The 19501-nt window shown below is 39.9% G+C and overlaps 1 protein-coding gene across 3 annotated transcripts in view; it reads right to left on the bottom strand.

The window, feature by feature from the left end:
- SIM1 (single-minded family bHLH transcription factor 1) overlaps positions 1–19501 on the bottom strand; it is a 70575-nt gene that overhangs the window by 15633 nt on the left and 35441 nt on the right. For all 3 annotated transcript variants that reach the window (XM_019520165.1, XM_019520166.1, XM_019520167.1), the window contains one exon: positions 8338–8503. In XM_019520165.1, the coding sequence (XP_019375710.1) occupies positions 8338–8503 (166 nt within the window). The remainder of the gene's footprint in view (positions 1–8337; positions 8504–19501) is intronic.

Genomic DNA, 19501 nt, shown 5'->3' with positions numbered 1-19501 from the left:
GTTTCAAAATACCATGAGGAAAGACTCCAGGGTGTGGCCAAGTTTTGAAGTGGCAAATCAGAAGGATTTGCCTTTCTGCTTACTGTTTGTTCCTTGAGAGCAAGGAAATCAGCTACTGGAGACAGCTTACTAAAGGAGGAGACTATCTAACAAGAACAAGGGGAACTGAAACATTTGGGAATAATATTGAAGCGTGGGGAAGTGTAGTATACAAAGCCCACACCCAACAGAACACAGCCCAAAAGGTATATAAAATTTCTCCATAACTGAATATCACTATACCACACACTGATATTTTTAGAGGGATTTGGAATGCTCAAATCCTCTCACTCCCCATAAAAATGCCCAGTAACTTTTCATTTTAATGCAAAGGCCTAATTTTTACTAAAGACAAAACTTTCCATTTCCATTTCATGAATCTGGGTTGTTGTGAAACTCCTCATAGCAACCAGAATCAATATTTTATACACCAGCCAAACAATATAAAAGAATACATCAAAAGTACTGACTATTAGTTTTACTTAGAGAAAGTTAAACCATCTGTGCAGTTCCAGTAGTAAAATTACTTGAGATTTTTATTAACAGACAGTGTCGTAAGTAGGAAATGTCAGTGGCTGCATGTAGTCACATTGCAAAGACCTATATACACACATGTGGGAAGGAGCTATGGCTAACATTCTAGTATGGCCATATTTGTGCTGAAGTCTTCAGAAATATCAGACACTATTAAGGTTTTGGAGGGAGGTAAGGTGTTAAAAAGCAACAGAGCTTTTAAACAGCCAGTCTAAAAATCTATCCAGCAATCTAAGATCACAGGATCATAGGAAAGTAGGACTGGAAGGGACCTCACAAGGTCATCTAGTCCAGTCCTCTGCTCAACACAAGAATCATCCCTGACTAAATCAACCCAGTCAATTGCCTCTCTAACTCACTCTTGAAAATTTCCAGTTTCTCTAGATAACCTTCTCCAAAGCTTGACCACCCTTATAGTAAAAAAGTTCCTCCTAGTCTCCAACCTAAATTTCCTCTGCTTAAGTTTGAAGCCATTGCTTCTCTTCCTGTCCCCTACAGCCACAGAGAAAAGCCAGCTCCATCCTTTCTGTAATCACCCTACCAGTATTTGAAGACTGTCATCAACCTCCCTCCCCATTCCAACCCCATCTTCTCCTCAGAAGACAAAACAATCCTATCTCTTTCAGCCTTTCCTCATAAATCACACTTTCCAGGCCTCTGTCCACCACTCCATTCTGTCCACAACCTTCTTGAAGTGTGAGACCCAAAACTGTACTCCGTTTGAGGCCTCATCAATGCTGAACAGAACAGAAAAAAAAATCACTTGATTTGCAAGCAAAACTCTTTTTAATACAACCCGGTATGCTGTTGACTCTTTTTTGCAACAAGACCACATTGTAGGCTTATAATCCAGTTACGGTCCTGCAATACTGCAGCCTAGCCAAGCCATTCACTGATCTTTGTTTGTGCATGCAACTATTTTGTCCCAAGTGCAGGATTTGCCTTTGTTCTTCTTGAACCTCATCTGATTGATTGAGGACCACTTCACTAATCTATCCAGGTAACTCTGGATCCTAGTCCTACCCTCAGGATTATACTCAACTCTGCCCAACTTCATATCATCCACAAATTTGCTAAGCGGGCACTTAATCCCATTGCCCAAATCATTAATGAAGAGATAAAGCAATACCAGACCCTGGTTCATAAGGGACCTATGGTTTCTCTGGTCTTACTCTTACTTTTGTCACTTGTAGAATTCCTTTTTATTTCCTTTTATGTCCTTTGCAGGCTGCATCTCAAATCATGCCTTGGCCTTGCTAATTTTCTCTCTGCATGCCTGTGTAACATTTGTACTCTTCCCTGGTACTATGAAAAAATTTCCACTTTTTCTAGAATCTTTTTTGAATTTCAACTCATTGAAGAGATGGCTGTCTAGCCAGGCTGGTCTCCTGTTGGACTTCCCATTCTTCTGTCATACCAGTTTAGCTTGCTATTGTGCCCTTACGGGAACCTCCCTGAAGTACAGCCAGCCCTCCTGGACTCCTTTTCCACACCCCCCACCTTGCCTCCCAAGAGATCTGGCCCACCAGTTTCTCAAGTTTGTCAGTCTACTTTTTTGAAGACCAGTGTCCTTTTTCTGCTGCTCTCCTTCCTCCCTTCCTTTCTTTAGGATCTTGAACTCTTGTCATTTTATGGTCACTGTCACCCAAATTATTTTCTATCTTCAAACTATCAATCAAATTCTCCCTGTTTGTGAGTAGTAAGTCAAGAAGAGCTTCCCCCCCTAGTTAGCCTCTCTACCATGTATACCAGAAAGTTATCCCCAACACGCTCCAGTATTTTACTGGACTGCTTGTACACTGCTTTGTTTTCTTTCCAGAAGATATCTCAGTAATTACAGTCCTGTGATTTGGAAGCTTCTATCGGGTCTTTAAAAAAGAAGGCCTTGTCCACCTCCTCCTCCTGGTTTGGAGGCCTAAAGCAGACACCCACCGTGACATCTCCTCTGATGCTCTCCCATGTGGTGTTTTCCCAGGGGCTTTCAACAGACCTGCCTTCCACTTCGTACTGCGTCTCAGAACACATATGCAATGAATTTATATATACGGCATGGCAACACCTCCTTTTTTTCCCCTGCCTATCCTTCTTGAACAAACTACACCCATCCATGACCATACTGCAGTCGTAGTTGCATCATAATTCTGTGCTTATACTAGGACCTCCAGTTCCTCCTTTTAGTTTCCCATACTTCCTGCATTAGTATATAAACATTTCCAGTATTTAATTGACTGTCCTATCCTCTCCCTGAGAACATTTCTAAGAATTCCATTATTATTTCCCCTTAGTAAGTTTTTATTCAGGGTCTTTATTTATGTCTGGGCTTTTTTCTCCATCCCCCAGTGAACCTAATTTAAAGCCCTCCTCATTAGCTTAGCAAGCCTGTATGCAAAGACACTCTTCCCTCTCTTTTACAAAAGGCACAGAGCAGGCATAGGATAAGGCAATTTGAATACAATTATTGATTTTTACCATGCTAGTAATCAGTACCTGGGAAAATAGGGGCAATCACCCCACACACCAATTTGTGGGATGGGGGTGGGGGAGTGAGGATTGCAAAAAACAAGGGCTGCTGCCAGCAGCTGTACATTCACAATCACAGTGGCAACAAGTCCCCACTTCCACTTTGCCCTGGGATCCTGGCCACATCCCTACACTGCTGGCTATGAGACCCAACCAAGATGAAGGATCTTTCTACTGAGTGCTGCTGTCACATCCTAGATGCCCTGCTCTGCATTTCTCTCAATGAGAGAAACAGCCCTGTTGCACCACAGATATACAGTAAGATGTTCAAGCCCCTCACTCTCAGTGCTGAACAGCCAAGTAGGCTATGAGATCAGTACCCCAAAGTAACTCTACCCAGGCCCCTGCTCTGCATTCACCACTATGTGAAGCTAATTTAGCTGACAACCACACTTCAATTAGCTGGAAATTTTAGTTAGCCACTGTACTCTGTGACAAACTAGAATACAAATTCTTCTACTGTGCTACTTAGTATACAGACATCCTCAGACTTCTCTAACAAGGGCATTTTCACTAGTCCTGGTTAATTTTTTTGTAAATCAAAATTTGTTAATGGAAAGACCTTTAACCCAAAATGAGAGTTTTCTGGGGAAATTTTCATTTTGGCCCCAAAATTAGAGGGGGGGGGGTTTCCCAATAGAAAGCTGGAAATATAAATGAAATTAGTAAATTATTGTCAGTAACATAATTTATTTTAAATTCAGATTTTATTTTTCATAAACTGGACTATTTACCAAAGGTTAGATATATTTACCGAAACTAAAACTTTTTACCAAAAGCAACTTGACATGTCAATGTTCCAACACACACACACACACACACACACACACACACACAAATCACTATTTTATTTTTTTAATCTCCCATGAAAACATATTTTGCATTAAAGCTGGCCAGAAATCCTACATCGGAGTAATTTTCTAATGAGTAATGCAGTTTCTGCAAAACAAAACTTTTCTGTGGGAAGTAGAGGCATTAAGAATAAAACCTATAATTCCCATGAGGCAATGTATTGTAAAGAGCATGTTTAATATTTAAATATTTCAAATACTTTTTTTCAAAATTTTAATTTCAAAGGGAACAAAATGAAATTTCAACTTTTGTCACATGCTACAACAACAAAAATGCTGAAATGACTGAATTCCCCACAGGATGCAACTTCTGAATTTCACTTAGCTCTCATTCGCATTTTTCTACTAGCTTTAACTGCTACATTGCTATTAGCATGGAAATATTTTCTGTCCTTGATTTTAGGTCCATTTGATTTCTTTATTGGGAACTTCCTATGACTACAAAAGTTTCCACAGTTGATACTCTTGGACCAAATTACAAAGGATTTAGTTCAGTAGGCCTCTTGCATTTGGCTTACAGAATAGGAAACCATTCCAAAGAGGATATGTTTCATGTAACAGAAATTTACCATGCAATGAGCATATAACCATGTAACCAAAAACAGTAATACTTTATGGATGTTGTTTGTACTTAATGTAAAAGATAATCAACTGAGAACTGACCCATAGCACCTGCTAGGCTATGGACAGAAGCAAATTAATACAAAGAGTTACTTGTGGCCCACATTGTCTTGAGAGCCTGGATATTACTGCATAACTCCCAAGTTGATCAGAGGCACAGGCCAAAAATACATTTATTACCCATTTGAGCAACTGAATCTCAATTTGACATTGCCATACTATCTCAACCGTTGCCATCCCATCCCTATATCTTCCAGAAATATAATCCTGATGTCCTCACATGAGGAACATGAATATGGGCGAGTGTAACTTTCTCTGCCATCACTGGGAAGAAGGACTACAAAAAAAAAATGGCCAAAGCCTCAGCTCTGAATTCTGCTGAAACAGAACTGGAAACTCCAACCCCCCAAAAAGCATTAGGCTCACTTATTTCAATGGTAAAAAGCTAAAGACTACAAAACTAGGTTTCTCGAACAAGCTGCCTAATCAGGAGCAGTGAAATCTTTGTTTCCTGTAAATAACTTGTTTCTACAGTAATGGAAGTTCTGCTTTGCTCATTGTTTCCTCATATCTGTTGTCAGGTGATATGTTAAAAAATTGGTTTGCCCAGTCTAATTAAGAGATAAAAGTTAGGACAAGATGAAGGACTTATCTAGCCTGAGGCAATGGCTGAAATCAATAACCACCTTCCAAGGCTACAAATACTGTTGGCAGAAAAGGAACAACACTGAATCCCAATGATCTCTCTCAGGCCACGTTTAGTTCTTCAGTTGCTTCCTGACAAACTGAACTGGCACCTCCATAGCACTAATTCAGTGCACCAGCCTGATGAAAGGATTAGCTTTGACCAAAAAGGGTATTATTTCAAGTCTATGCTGCTCTTTTTCTTTCACAAACATTTTGAGAAGGATCTTATTTTGGGGAGGGGCAGTGGGAGGAAGAAATCAATTGTCTCCATGGCTATCTAAAGCTTAGTTTAAGAGAGACCATAAACATTTATTAATCTACTACACACTGGAATGGTTTGGGGTCACTTTCCCCATCAGACACGCACCTGACATGTCATTCCTTAATGCTGTACGCAGGTGTGTCATCAGCTTCACCCTTTTGTAGATGACAACAGTCAGCTTCACACACAATGCCAGATGTTCCAACAATAGATATTACAGCTATCTAATTTTCTGGCAGACAACTCATGTTTTTATCATTATAAACTGGTAAATATCTGGTGAAATCCTCTCAGAGTAGTAGAGTCCTCTCTTCCATGAAAAACTTTCACTACATTAGGCATTAGCAGCTTTCCTCTTGATTTGTGTCTTAACCATGAGAAAAAAACATCACAGATGCGGGCTGCATTGTACTAAGAACATATGCATGCTTTTAAATCACTTTTATCTTACTTTTTACTAATGTAATCCTGAAATGTAAAATATGTTCTTTTAGCATTTACTATTATAGGCAGAACAGATGGTGAAAGGCTTAGATTAAAGTAATACAGCATGTCCATTAGAATAACCCCTACTGCTGGTGAGTCTTCATCAGATCAGGAGTTACAGTTACTGTAAAAAAGGCGGCGGGGGGGAGGTTGCTTTTGGAATATTTTGGAAATCACCAAAACTTTAGTTTACAGCAAGAAATGATAAATAAAAGAAAGACTGTCTAGAATTGAACTTAATCCTATCATTTGTATGCCTCTCTTTAAAACAGCTTGTGATTTGCCAGAGTAAAGAACTAATATAAACTGCAAAATGAATTCTTATGGTTCTATCAAGGGAAAATTTAGTACTAATATCAACAGTGGACAGTGGAATTTCTGTAACAAATTAGTTATAGTGTAGCATGTAAAAAAACTCAAGCATCCTTATCCATTTATCTCTTCTTAATTATTCATCTGTAGGTAGATAGACAGATGCATCCTACCCAAAAAGTAGGGATGAAACATGAAGCAGTAAAGGCTGATCAAAATCTGACTATAAAATGTTTCCATTAGAGGCAAAGACTTTCAACCTTTCCTTTAAATGATCATTTTTAATGGGTGATTAAACTCCAAAGCAGTTGGTCAGATGATCATAATTAAAATGTTTTTCCAATTTTGTTGCTATTTCCTGTGTACAGAATAAATGAGGTCCAGGGCTAGCTTTCTGGAATACAAAATAAATGAGGTCCAGGACTAGATTTTGGGAGCCCCCACCAGGATTATAATCATGAGAAAAGGATAGAGACATACTTTAGCCAATTCAGTCTTTTAGTTTTTCCTGTTTCTACATAACCTCAACAGGTTTTCTTCCCTCCTTTTATCCATCCTCTTTCCTGTACTTAATATAGCCACCTCTGTGATTAGACATCACTAGCAGAACACTGATCAATGTGTTCAGACAGCAACAAATCCCACAGTCACATAATTAATATTGAGCTATCCCACAATTTTGGCAGCCCTGGGACAGATATTGCCTTTTCCACAAACCAGCTGTGCTTAAGTCAACTGGAATCAAACAAATGTTGACCAGCATCTACAATTTAACAAAGTCACTTTTTGGCTGAAAATGCAAACACCCTATTAAACTATTGCTTCATCATAATGCAATACTAAAGAAAAATGTTAACATAGTGTTAAGTGACCAGAACGTCTGCCTCTTCATTTTCTAATAAACATGAAGCTGATCATCATTACTTGTATTTCTCTTGAAGTTCACATCTCATGTAGCTGTTCTGGTAGCATACAGCTGGCCAAATAATGGATTTTCAGTCGTCGCCCCGTAAAACACATGATTCCCTTTACTCTTCCAAAAATGAGGAGGCAAGTAAAAAAAATGCAGAAACTTAGGTACCATCCAAATTCCAAGAGACATCTCAGTAACCCTAAGAGATCACCATGCCCCTGCCCTCCCTCACCCCATGAATAACAAATCTCTAAAACCCTTACCCTCACTTTCTAGCCATAGCCTTGAATTACTATGCAATTCTCCATAACTGAGTGACAGATGTGTGGACTGAAAACTGATGAGCACAGGCAATAGCACCTGCTCCAAGTTCTTTACAACAGCTTCTCTTATTCTTTCAACAGTTTATTCAGTGGTTGGAAGGGCATGAGGAAACAGAGCCAAGCTGCCAGTGGTGCTGATGGTGATGTGCTGCAAAGTACAGTATGACCATTTTTAAGAGATTGGCAACCAGCGCTGCTGCTGCTTTATGTATGATGAAATCTATGATTTTACTACCATGCAGCTGGTGATAAGGATGTAAAATTAAATTGGAAATTCAATATTATAAACTTTCAGACAACTACCACTACTGAAACAAAATCTAGCAAAAAAAAAGTCTGGTGGCAAAGAGAAAAAATCTGTACTGATACGGGTTTTGTGTAAAAAGTATAAAAATGCAATATTATGTGTATATCGCAGGTCTTTACATAGGTAAGACACTAGTGAACAGTGAGTATTAAAGAAATGGAACAAAGGCAATGGAAAAAAATTCAGCAGCCCAAAGACAAATAGCTTGAACAACTTATTGGAAATATTTTTCATGCATAATTTCTCAAAACTCAAAGCAAGTTTTATTAAAGCTGTTCAGTAGAGCATTCAAGAGAAGAGGCTAGTAAATAACACAGAAGATCGTATGTGATCAAACTATTAAGTGATAATAATCAGACTGGCCATTTGCAAAAAATGGGTCTAGAAAATTAGAAGTCTGAATCAATATTTGGGTGCTGAAGAATCAAAAGATTTTTATTGTTGTGATTTGTAGAGCAACTGTGGCATTCAAAGACAACTACCTGTGGATATGGTGATGTCCTTGATTTTGACTTTGTATTTGAGAGGCGTGATTTGCTTCCCTTTCTGTTGTCCGTTATGGCTGGAGTTGAATTTGCATATGAGAACGATGGCTTTGTTGCTGTAACCTGATCCAGGGATAGTTGTAGTCCTTTATATTCAGTTTCCCTGTATAAAATTAGAAAAAAACATAAACTATCTCCAAATCTTAGTGGGACATTTTTCTCTTTTGTAGAAGATAGAAGCATTTTTTAGAAAAAACATCCAGAGCAACTTAGAACATCATCCTAACCTGTTTACATTTAGCTTTTCTCCACAAAAAGTATCTATCACTGGAAAAGTCTAAAAATATGTCTAATGTAATTTCTTGTCAACTAATGAAATAATGAATTCAAAAGTCAACCTGGTTGTCAATAAAGCATATTCCATCAGACTATGCAGTTTCATCAAAATCAAAATACTTTGCAAAACTGAATATTTTCATTATTTTTCTTTTTAAATAAACTTGTCATTTCCAAATTATATATTTTGCATTATACATTTTAACTTAAAATAAAATAAAAAGACAAAAGTGAAAAAGAAATTGATCAATCTGATGCCATTCATTTCAAAATTTTCTTCCAGAAATTTTGTAAAGTTTTGATTTTTACTCCCATTTGGAACAACACCAAATCATGAAATCTCTTAAAGCTTTGTGAAACAAAATTTCTGCTTTCTACACAGCTCTACTAAGCCCTCTGCTTATGAAAGCTTATGCTATACATATCTGTTTTAGCTAATCTATAAAGATGCAAATTACCCCACCTTCTGCTTGACTTCAGACTAACATGACTAACTACCTCTCTAGACAAATAACAAGAATTATTAAATGTGATTATCATTAGTATCAGAGAATAAAAATTATATGGAGCATCAGATCCTCGAAAGTCAAATGACTGTACACATTATCAAACTATTCCTTCATTCAAAGTGGATATTTGTATCAAACTTCCAAAGTAAAAAACGCTACATTAATGCAATATATGCACGTGTGTGTGTGTGTTTCTTGCCAAGAAAGACACATAATTCATTATATTGTCAGACATTGGCAGGAGTCACAGGAACACACATTATTTCATGTGCTTCAAGCATACTACCCCAAAACTTGCCTCATTTTTTTATTTTTAAGTATCATTTGACACATCCCTTTCTCGCCACCTTGGCACCCTACTTTCATAGTGAGGATAGGCACTCTGAGGATAATAATGCAATGCATTGAGTTGCTACAGTGCAGTTAAGAGGATCTGGATGGATTTTGTTTTTTAATAGACCACACATGAAACCATGTACAGTTGAATCACAGGATTTGTTAATATTTCTATGGAAAGTACTAAATTTAGATTGCTGCAAATCGTAAGGTGATAGAATTCACTGGACACAAGTATTTAGCTAATTAATGCATAGTGCATTTTACCTGTAAATCTTTAATGTTTCACAATGTTTTCATCCAAAATTGTACTTATTCTCCAGATTAATCCAGTCAAGAAAAATCAAAACATCTTATATAACTTAAATTACCAATCATGCACTGGTAGCCAAAAAAAACAGATCACAAAGTTATGTTTTTCATTCAAACTTTCTAGTGAAAACCTAAAATAATATGTGCATTTTCAAAATTGAAACTCTTTCATAATGTTTTGCTGACCAAAAAAGAGATCCATGCTGGAGAACACCATGCATCCCTGCAGGTCCACAGGGGTAAAAAAAAAGTCAAACACGGATGAAGTAAGAAAAGGAAATAGCTACCATCCTGAACCTGCTCACCATACCCCTAACCAAAGAAGGAATAGGAGAGCAGAGAAACTGTAATTTACTGTGTGAATGTGCAGTTGCATGCTACCCCAAATTCAGATTTGAAACTAAGGACTTCAGTCCTTAATGAATCCCATTAAAATCATTCAACACTTTCTATCTGCAAAATCCTGAACCACAATCCTGGGTCTACTGATGCAAGACATAGTCATGAAAAAAACAACAGGAACTGTAGAACAGCCTCTGCATATTACTATTGAGTATAATTAATCTTTTCCAAATGAATGCAAGGGCTACAGGACCAAACCTGATAAATGACTGAAAGCTTCCATATATCCAGATAGTTAAATATAATGAATCTCTGAACAGCTAGACAAATAAATTTGGGTCAATATGTCTGATTCCAGAATAAACCTTATTTGTACTTAGTAAGCAGTAAGCAACAAACCTGTCAGTAGAGCAGATTTCCTATTGAAGGCCTAGCTTTGCAGAGTATGCAAACAAGGAGTGCATGATAGACTTGACACTGCATCTGATAAACCAAGCTTTAGCTCATGAAAGTTTTTGGTATATATATCTACTTTTGATGAGTCTATGAGGTGGACATCTACCCTGCCTTATCCTGTAAATAAGACACTGTAATTGGAACAATAGATCAGGATAGTATTTCTTGTTTGTTACAGATATTTTTCTACAGAGACGTAGTAAGCTGGGTTAGTCTGAAGTTAGACAGGGTAGATTTGCACCTTATAGACTTACTAAACAAATCTCTTATTTTTAGTTAGTTTATAAGATGCATTTTTCTACAGTAGACAATTAATATTGTGTAATGCATAACTGCTTCTTTAGGAAGTTAATTTCTCCAAAACCTGGTTTTAATAAAGATGGGTTTGTGCCACAATATTTGAATCTATGTTTCAAAAGCCTGTATAACATGAATGCCTGGAACTAGGGTTTTGACTGGCATATTTTAGCGCAAAAGTCTAGTAACAACATTTGGAAACTTGTTCAAATTTTAGCCTCAATTTTTTGAGCAGTTAGATTCAGGATTTTGGTTCAGATGCATTTCAGCTTTATTAAAAAATACATTTCTTTAAATATAGCTGGGCTCTACTAATTTGCGATATAATTGCTAACAAGCTGTAGATAAGCTTTACATTTAAATATCAAGGATGAGAAGAGGTACTCCCAGGACCCGGCTCAGGGTTAGGCAGCTTAGTTTAAGGAGGGCCTGGTAGATTGTTGAGAGGGTTGGCAGGTCTGGAGGGGGCTTCCTGGTCTGGGGAGGACTGATGGAGCAAGTAAAAACTAGAGGTGCACCATATCATATCAGCACCGATAAAAGGAAAATTGACATTATTGGCAATTGGCTTTTTTGGCCAATAATGTCGCCAATAAATGCTGTGTACATGTGTGCAGCCACAGCATGCATGTGGCCAGGAGTTCAGCTCTGCAGCTTGGAGAGCAGGGTCTAGCCAGTAAGTCTGTTGGGGGGAAGAGGCATGGAGGGGGCAGATTAAGGCCCCCACTGTGAGGGAAGGAGTGGGGCTGAGGCAGGCACTGCCCAGCTGGGGAGGGGCTGGGTGTGGGACAGAGCCCCAAGCAGCTCTCCCAGGGGGTACAGGAAGGGGGCAGTTGCTACCACCACTGTGTGCACCCCCAGGGGAGGCATGTGGAGCGCCCCCCAGATCTGTTTACAGGGTGAGGGTGGGCCGCCACTGCAGGCTGGGGCTGGGGGTGGCACTGGGCTCTTCCCAGTGTGGGGGGTTGGGCAAGGGCTGTACTCAGGGTGGGCAGTAGCAGTGCTGGGAGAGGATGCTATGGGGGTGTAGAGCCACCCAAAAATTCCCCATAGTCCCCCAATGCCACTCCTCCCAAAGCTGCCACCACCTGCCCTGAGCACAACCCTGGCCCAGCCCCCATGCTGGGAAGAGCCTGGCACTGTCCCTGGACCCAGCCCACAGCAGCAGCCTGCCCTCATCCCATGCACAGATCTGGGGAGCACATGCCCTCCACGCCTCCCCACGGGGGTGTGCACAGCAGCAGGAGGTGCCCCCATTCCCCACACCTCCCGGACGAGCTGCTCCCAGCTCCATCCCGCAACCCCTCAGCTGGGCAGCACTTGTCCCTGCCCCAGCCCCACTCCCTCTTTCACCATGGGGGCTTCAATCTGTGCCCCCCACACCCCTTCCTCCCCCCCCAACTTACCAGCCAGACACTGCTCTCCAAACTACTGGGCTTGCATGCTGGCAATCAGATTGGTATCAGCCAATATGGCTCGTTAATAATCAGCCATCGGTATCGGCCCAAAAAATCTTCTTCAGGGCACCCCAGTAAAAACATCGCATCCCTGGAGCTATAGAGTGTGGCTGGGCTTTCCCAACCCTGGGGTGTGCTGTAAATACATACAGGGGTTCACTAAGCCAGGTCAAGTTACCCCATGCCAATCTAAAGGTAGTTCACCTCTGACCAGAGCTAACTTTGTATCAAGTCTGCTATTTTAAGGGCAATGTGAATGCTTGCAAACCCAGTCATTAGGCTGCTTGTAGGCATACGGGGAGGCTGGTCCAATGCACTGTAATTACAGCATGTTGGAGCAGACTCAATTAATCAAGTCTGCTGGAACATGCTAATTAGCACACCCCAGCAGCCTCTGCATCTTGTGAATCAGCATCCCCATGCTTAAAAATGGCAGTGGGGGTGCTTTAACTAAAACTCATTCAACAAGCTTTAGTTAAGTTGCCCCACCACCATTTTGAAGTGTGGGGACACAGATATATGAGACACTACAGGGGTTTTAATTAATTAAAGCAACCCTGCCCCCCTACCTCTACAGCACATGTAAAAACACTCTTAGATTGCCTTAACCTTGGTTAGGGCAATCTAAATATAACTCTTGTAGGTACCCCAAATTATCATAAATCTTATGAAATTGTGATATTTGGGACGGTAGTCCTCAAAGCTATTCCCATTATTCCTAATTCTGATTCAATATTTTCCTTGTGGCAATCGAGTGCTGGGAAAATCAGTATTAGGACAAAAATAAGGAGGCAATATGCATGGGGGTGTTTTGGTTTGTTTTGTTTGTTCTGCTTCTTCCTCTGCCAGAACAGAAATAATTTATGAAAGGCTAGTATCACCTTGTTGACTACCTAGCCATCTCAATTCCAAGCACTTACAAAGAATTGTGACGTTATCCTTGCTGGTGACACAAAAGAAAGGAAAGGGAAAAGGCCAGAATTGCCTACTATCACTCTCACTACCATATATTACAGTATAGTAGTACTCTTCACCAGGGTATGGACTGATTATGCAACAATCCTGGACTGCAACAAATACAACACTTCTGGGCCCTGAGAACCTGGACACCTACATTTCAAAAGACTCCAAATTCCATTATGCAACACCCTACTAAATCCCAGGTGTCACATCCCATGCATTAGGATAAGTCCTAAAGCCTAGCACCTGAAGTCAGCTACTTAGTCAGTAATATCTTTTAATAGAGAAGACAACAGTCTGAAGCTTCTGCTGCTGAATTCAATGACAGCCATCAGCAAAATCACTACTATCCATAGTCTCCTGTTGAAAAAATTTGTGGCCCTGCTAGCATCACTGAGATATAGCTCAGTTGCCACCTCCAGCCCTACCCTTCTGCAGCTAGTCTCTGCATATGTTACCAGCTGAGACAAACTCCGGAGAGCAGTATCAGTTCTGTTCTCTTCAAGTTTCAGATGCAGATTTTTCATCCCAGAAGCAAAAATATTTATAAACTACTTATATTTTATAAAAATATAAACTGTGAGATAAAGAACAAAATAAACCTACAACTCCTTGAGGTGTGCTGAGAAATGGAAACTATCAGTCTCCAGGAGGAATTCACAAAGCTGCCACTCATCAGGCTTCTTCAGTCTCCATATTTCTACATTCTTGGTAACTTCAACCTTCCAAACACATTCATAATGATCCCTGATCAAATACAAATGATGTTTGTTCTCATAGCCTATATGGAAATCATGGGATTTTCCAAAGATAGGTTCCAGCAAATGTGTGAGTCTCTGTTCAACCTACAAGTGGTTACTGGGGGGAAAAAATCAGCAAAACACCATTATCTTGTGCTGATCACTACTATCTTGTTCTAATCACATCTCATCCAGGTCAGAGTCTTATTTTCTTCTTACTGGTCTAGGATATATATACTTCTTGAACTAGAAGTGGGAAAATATTGCTTTATTATGGCAGTTACACTACTTGGAATCAGAACCAGAAGTGATATAAGCTACTTTAAGTTCCAGAGGTATCTGATCTTCGGAATGTCTGTGACTGCCCATATTTTTGTAACCAAAACTTGGTCACCTTACAAATAGACTCCTATGTGCTGTCTTTGAAACTACCAAAATGCAGAATTTAATTGTCCCTGAGGGGAGAACAGGAGGAGGAACTTTGCAAATAAGAAGCATAACTACACCATTTGGAACTGCCATAAGCAACCTAGCAATGATGAGAAAACCTTCAGGTAAACTGAGGATCTGCACTGAAAACAACAGAGTATTTAAAACATCTCAGTTTGTATTATTTAGCAATCGAGGATATTTAACCTTATTTATCCAAAGCAAAAGTGTTCACTGTACCCAATAATAAGAATGGGTTCTGGCATACTGAGCCATACTGCCCTAAAGAGTGTATCTACACATCATCATATGGCAGCATAGCTGTGGCGCCGTGCTTTAGTACTTCCTTTTGTACCTTTTGGAAGTATTAAGCACAGCTCAGTATAGGTGGTTACTGTGCTGTACACATGGTACATGGGTAGATTTTGCCATTACATTGCCATAGCAACGTACTATACCCAGGGATTGCACTGCTATGGGGACGTAGTTGGCCATCATGTGTAGACACACGTGATTGCTACATTGCTGTAGTGTGCCATATGACAATGTAGTGCATCGCTATGTCATCATAAGGCAATGTGTAGACGTGCCCAAACTTTGCCACGTTTTTCAGATGCTGCTGGATATGAATGCTTATAGACGTGCTAATAAAAATTAAAGCAGGCACTAGAGGGGCTCCCAGATATCAAGTATGTAGCTGTAGAAGGAGATGTCAAGGAAGAGAAAATCCAGGATCATGATGCCAAGCTGCAACAACTAGTAAACAGGTTCTGGAAGCAGGACATTAAGCTGAATAGAAACAATCTGAAGCTGAGGAGAACTGAAATCCTCTGCACTGGACACCTGTTATACATCTAACATCTGTTGACTTAAGGACCGCCTACAGACTAAGGTACTGAGATCTCTTAAGCATCTGACTAAACCAAAGTAAGTGAAAGGAACCTAGTGATTTATAGGTATGATCAACTATTTCTACAGATTCTGTGTACATCCATTAGATGCAGTGTGGAAATGGTCAGACATCTCAGTCCAAGAATAAACATTTGAAAAAGTAAAAAAAATCATAAGTTGGGCAATGATCTTAAAATACCATCCCTTGTGAAACAGAGCTTACATGAGATGCCTCAGAAGAAAGCTGATGCAAAGCCAGCAGCTCACAGAATTTGCTAATATAATTCTGACAGACATAAAACATAGAAAAGGAGCTATGACCTGAACCTTGGAAAGGAGTGATTTCATCAGTTCAACTTTGGGCATAAAAATTGACTTACAGTGTGTGATCATGAGCTATTAGAAGGCATCATTAAGGCAGCATTGCTGAGTATACTACATTACATGTTACTGGAAATTTAGTATTCGAATGTGAGGACGAAGCCCAGTAGAAGTTACTACTAGTGGTAAAACAACTGAGCCGGACAGACTTTCATAGTAAAGCATAGATGGATTCCATGGGGCAGGAAATAGATTCTCTCAGACATTGCCTTTTGTTGCCTTCATGCTTCCATAGAAAACGTTATGGTAGAACAAAGCAACAGCAAATAGACATCGTATTTTTGTTGTGCCACAATGTAGCCACAACAACAGGTAGGAATAAATTGTGCTGCTTTATTGTAGCAGATGCCTATTTGCTTTATGGCAGGAAAGTGCAGCCCAGTTGCTCTTGGGACTTGAGGGGCCCATTCCTGTGCATTTCAGGAATTTCTGCACAGGATTGGGCCCCTCAAGCCCTAGGAGCACCTGTTTGGCTTTCACTACTCCCAGAGATGCACCCCCATCAATCTTCAGAGCAGATCTCTGGAAGCAGGGAACGCTGGGGTTCCCTACTTCCAGAGATGCACCACAGATTGCAAAGGGCACATCTCTGGAAGCAGGGAACCCTGACTTTCCCCACTTCCAGAGATGTGCCCTAGAGATCCTGGGGGAGCATCTCTGGAAGCAGGGAATCTCTGGAAACCCATTGTCTGATAAGATCATTGGCAGGTAAGTGGACTACATACATTTCACCTAATGAAGCAGATAGTTCTGTGCTGGGACACATCCTGGCACAGCTGATCCACTTCATTTGGTGACATCTATTTCTAGCCTCAATACTGTATGCTGCAATACCTTTGCATTTTTGATAGGAGGACTCTAGGAAATTCAACAAAGCTCTCAACAGAATGGACAGTCAGAAACAATAAGCCACTTCATACAACCTGGACTAGTCACACCAAAAGAACAAGTGCAACCATTATGTGAGGGACAAGACAGGATTTTATCTAAAAGAAGCTGAGCATCACAATATCACAAAATGGATACCTGCTTTCCACCTCCTGGATTCAACTGCACCTGAGATGAGCTGCTAAGCCAATCTACTGGCCAGGGAAGAATACCCAACAGAGAACATATGTACAATAGTGCAAATCATACAAAGACTATATAGTGGGCAAAGACAGGAGGCTCGCTGCCCCATGCAATTGATCATGGTTTGAGACAGGAATTATGTGGTCACAATAGAAAACTACTCTGGTTTTGGGAGCAGGCCTATCTGGAGGACATTCAGGCAAGTGAACATTTTTAGCTCAGCCATGGCACATTGAGGATGTAGCTACCCTGCTTCCATTTTTTAAGGCAGTCCATGCAGAGCAGCACAGCATGCTTGGGGGTACCACTGCCAAGGATGGTAAGTTTATGATGTAGCTATGGCATAACATACTCCCATGATAACCAGCAATATAAAATCCTAAGAGAGAAAAACTGACAGACAGACAGAAGACAGATCAGTGTTGAAATTTCAGTGTAATAAATGCCAATTATAAAAGTGAAGAAAAGGGAAAGGAATGAAATACAGAAAATTATTTATCACTTAACATATAAAGTTCTCAGTGAAACTTGCTCTGTCCTGTCTCCTGCTCTAGCACTGTTGATTGCAGACACTACTGGGAAGCAGATGGTCTTGGAATAGTAGATAGGAAATAGTCTGCAAAGGATGTACTGAAATGGTTGCCTACGAAATAAAGAATGAAGGTAATACTCCAAACCCAACTTTTCATTATTCCTTTCATGGCCGGCCCTCTTTTCACCTTATTTTCATATTCTTCATCATGGTGGTGGAAGCACTTCTGGGGTCTATAATAACTCCATGGAACACGGGCTGTGTAGCACAATAGTATTCAATAGTATATTAAGCTCTGGAGACCATATATAGAAATGCCATGATGAACTCCTTCCACCCATATGCACCCATTTTGATTTCTTGTACACCTAAGCCACGTAGCAGAGCAATTTAATTTGTCAGTAGCAACCCCACTCCAAAGATATGAGTACACTGACATGTTTACAGTGGCAAGCAGCATCAATGGCTTTTAGTGACTCTTGTATTAGTGTGGCTGTCAGTTCCATTTCCTTTATTGGTTGGTAAGTTATTCATCCCTCTCTTCAAGGATAGAACAATAATTATTTTCATTCTTGCTGCACAAAAGAGGAGGAACTTCTCTACCTCCTGCTCAGAGGTCTGGAATTCCAGAAAGACTACAAATCTCATTTCTGTACCATCTACAACTCCATTCCTTCCAGGGCTCTCATTGGAAAGTTTTGCTTTTTCCATGGTCTCTCATTTTTCTCAGGACAGAGATTGGTCATATTGGTCCTTCCTAGCATGCCTTGCTCAAATTCCCACCAGGCATAGGAACTACAACTTTCAGACTTTCCCTCTCCTACAATGAAAAATTTTCACACTGAAACCAATAGACAAGCTTATGGACACCCAGTCTGACACAGCTAGAGACATAGAAAAAGGGAGGAATAAAAATCAGCTCACTAAAGGGGGAAAAAATCCAATAGGAGAGAAATGAAGCCTGAAAGACCAATGAGAGTGTAGACTCTTCATAACTTCTGTAAACAAACTTCTTTTCTGGACCTGACAGAAATTTCATTGTACTTATTTGGGCCTATTCAATCACAGAGTGATTTTTTATAGCAATTAATACTTTAAAAAAGAATAAATGTGGACAGACATTTGATATCCCACTCTATTTTCTTTATCAATGCTATAACGAACGCTACTGAATTCATTAGAAAAATGGTCACATGAAAGTTGAAACAACAGAAACAAAACTTCTAGTTAAAACTACCACATTCTCCATACACAGTCTGGTGAGATAAAAGAGCATCCTAACCTATAGCCTATCTTAGAGCTAGGATATTCTATTTCATAATCTTAGCATTAACGGCTGATATCAAATGGTAAGTTCATTATCATAGTACAAGAACACTGCTTTATTTCCTAAACACTACAGTGTAAGATGATATTAATTGTGCTCAACATAGTTGCATGATGTCACTGATGAAAGGAGGTGTTGTTCTTCACAGTACCATATATCATAGTTTCAATTACTCAAGCTATTGCTCTTATAAAATTAGGCTTTTGTATATAATAACCATTTCCTTTGATTATACATAGAAATTGTATATCGTATATATATTGTATATTGTATATATATAGAAATTTTAAAACGGCACATTAGTGCAATTAGCATTTGTTTTGGTTAGTGATCTAAGGAACACTTTTGCTCAGGTTTTCTGAGCATCTGACATAAAATTGAATAAAAATGGGAATGTTAAACTGAAATAATAAAACAAATTAATGGTGTTAGAAGTTCCCTAAGAGCCATGCTCACTCTCTTTCACTGAATTCCTGTCACTTAGTTAAATTCAGGCCAAAAGGAAATAAAATTTGTAACTTTCTTTGTGTCTGACTGCATTGGCGACACATAAGGGATGCACACATGTGCACGTGCACCCCCTGAGCATGGCAGTACACCCCCTACAAAAAGGCGCTGCTGACACTTCTGGCAACACCTGCAGGTGGTCACTGCCTGCCAACACCCTCCTCACCGCCAACACCTCCAGCGTCTGCAGGCAGTCCACAATTGCCGCTGGCCACCTCAGATACTGCCAGTGGCATCTGCAGGTAGTAGCTGACCAACCGCCAGTCAGCGCTTACCAC

The sequence above is a fragment of the Gavialis gangeticus genome, unplaced genomic scaffold, assembly GCF_001723915.1.
Source record: "Gavialis gangeticus isolate Ggan-Ray unplaced genomic scaffold, GavGan_comp1, whole genome shotgun sequence".
Taxonomy (NCBI): Eukaryota; Metazoa; Chordata; order Crocodylia; family Gavialidae; genus Gavialis; species Gavialis gangeticus.
This window is presented reverse-complemented; position numbering and strand designations above follow the sequence as displayed.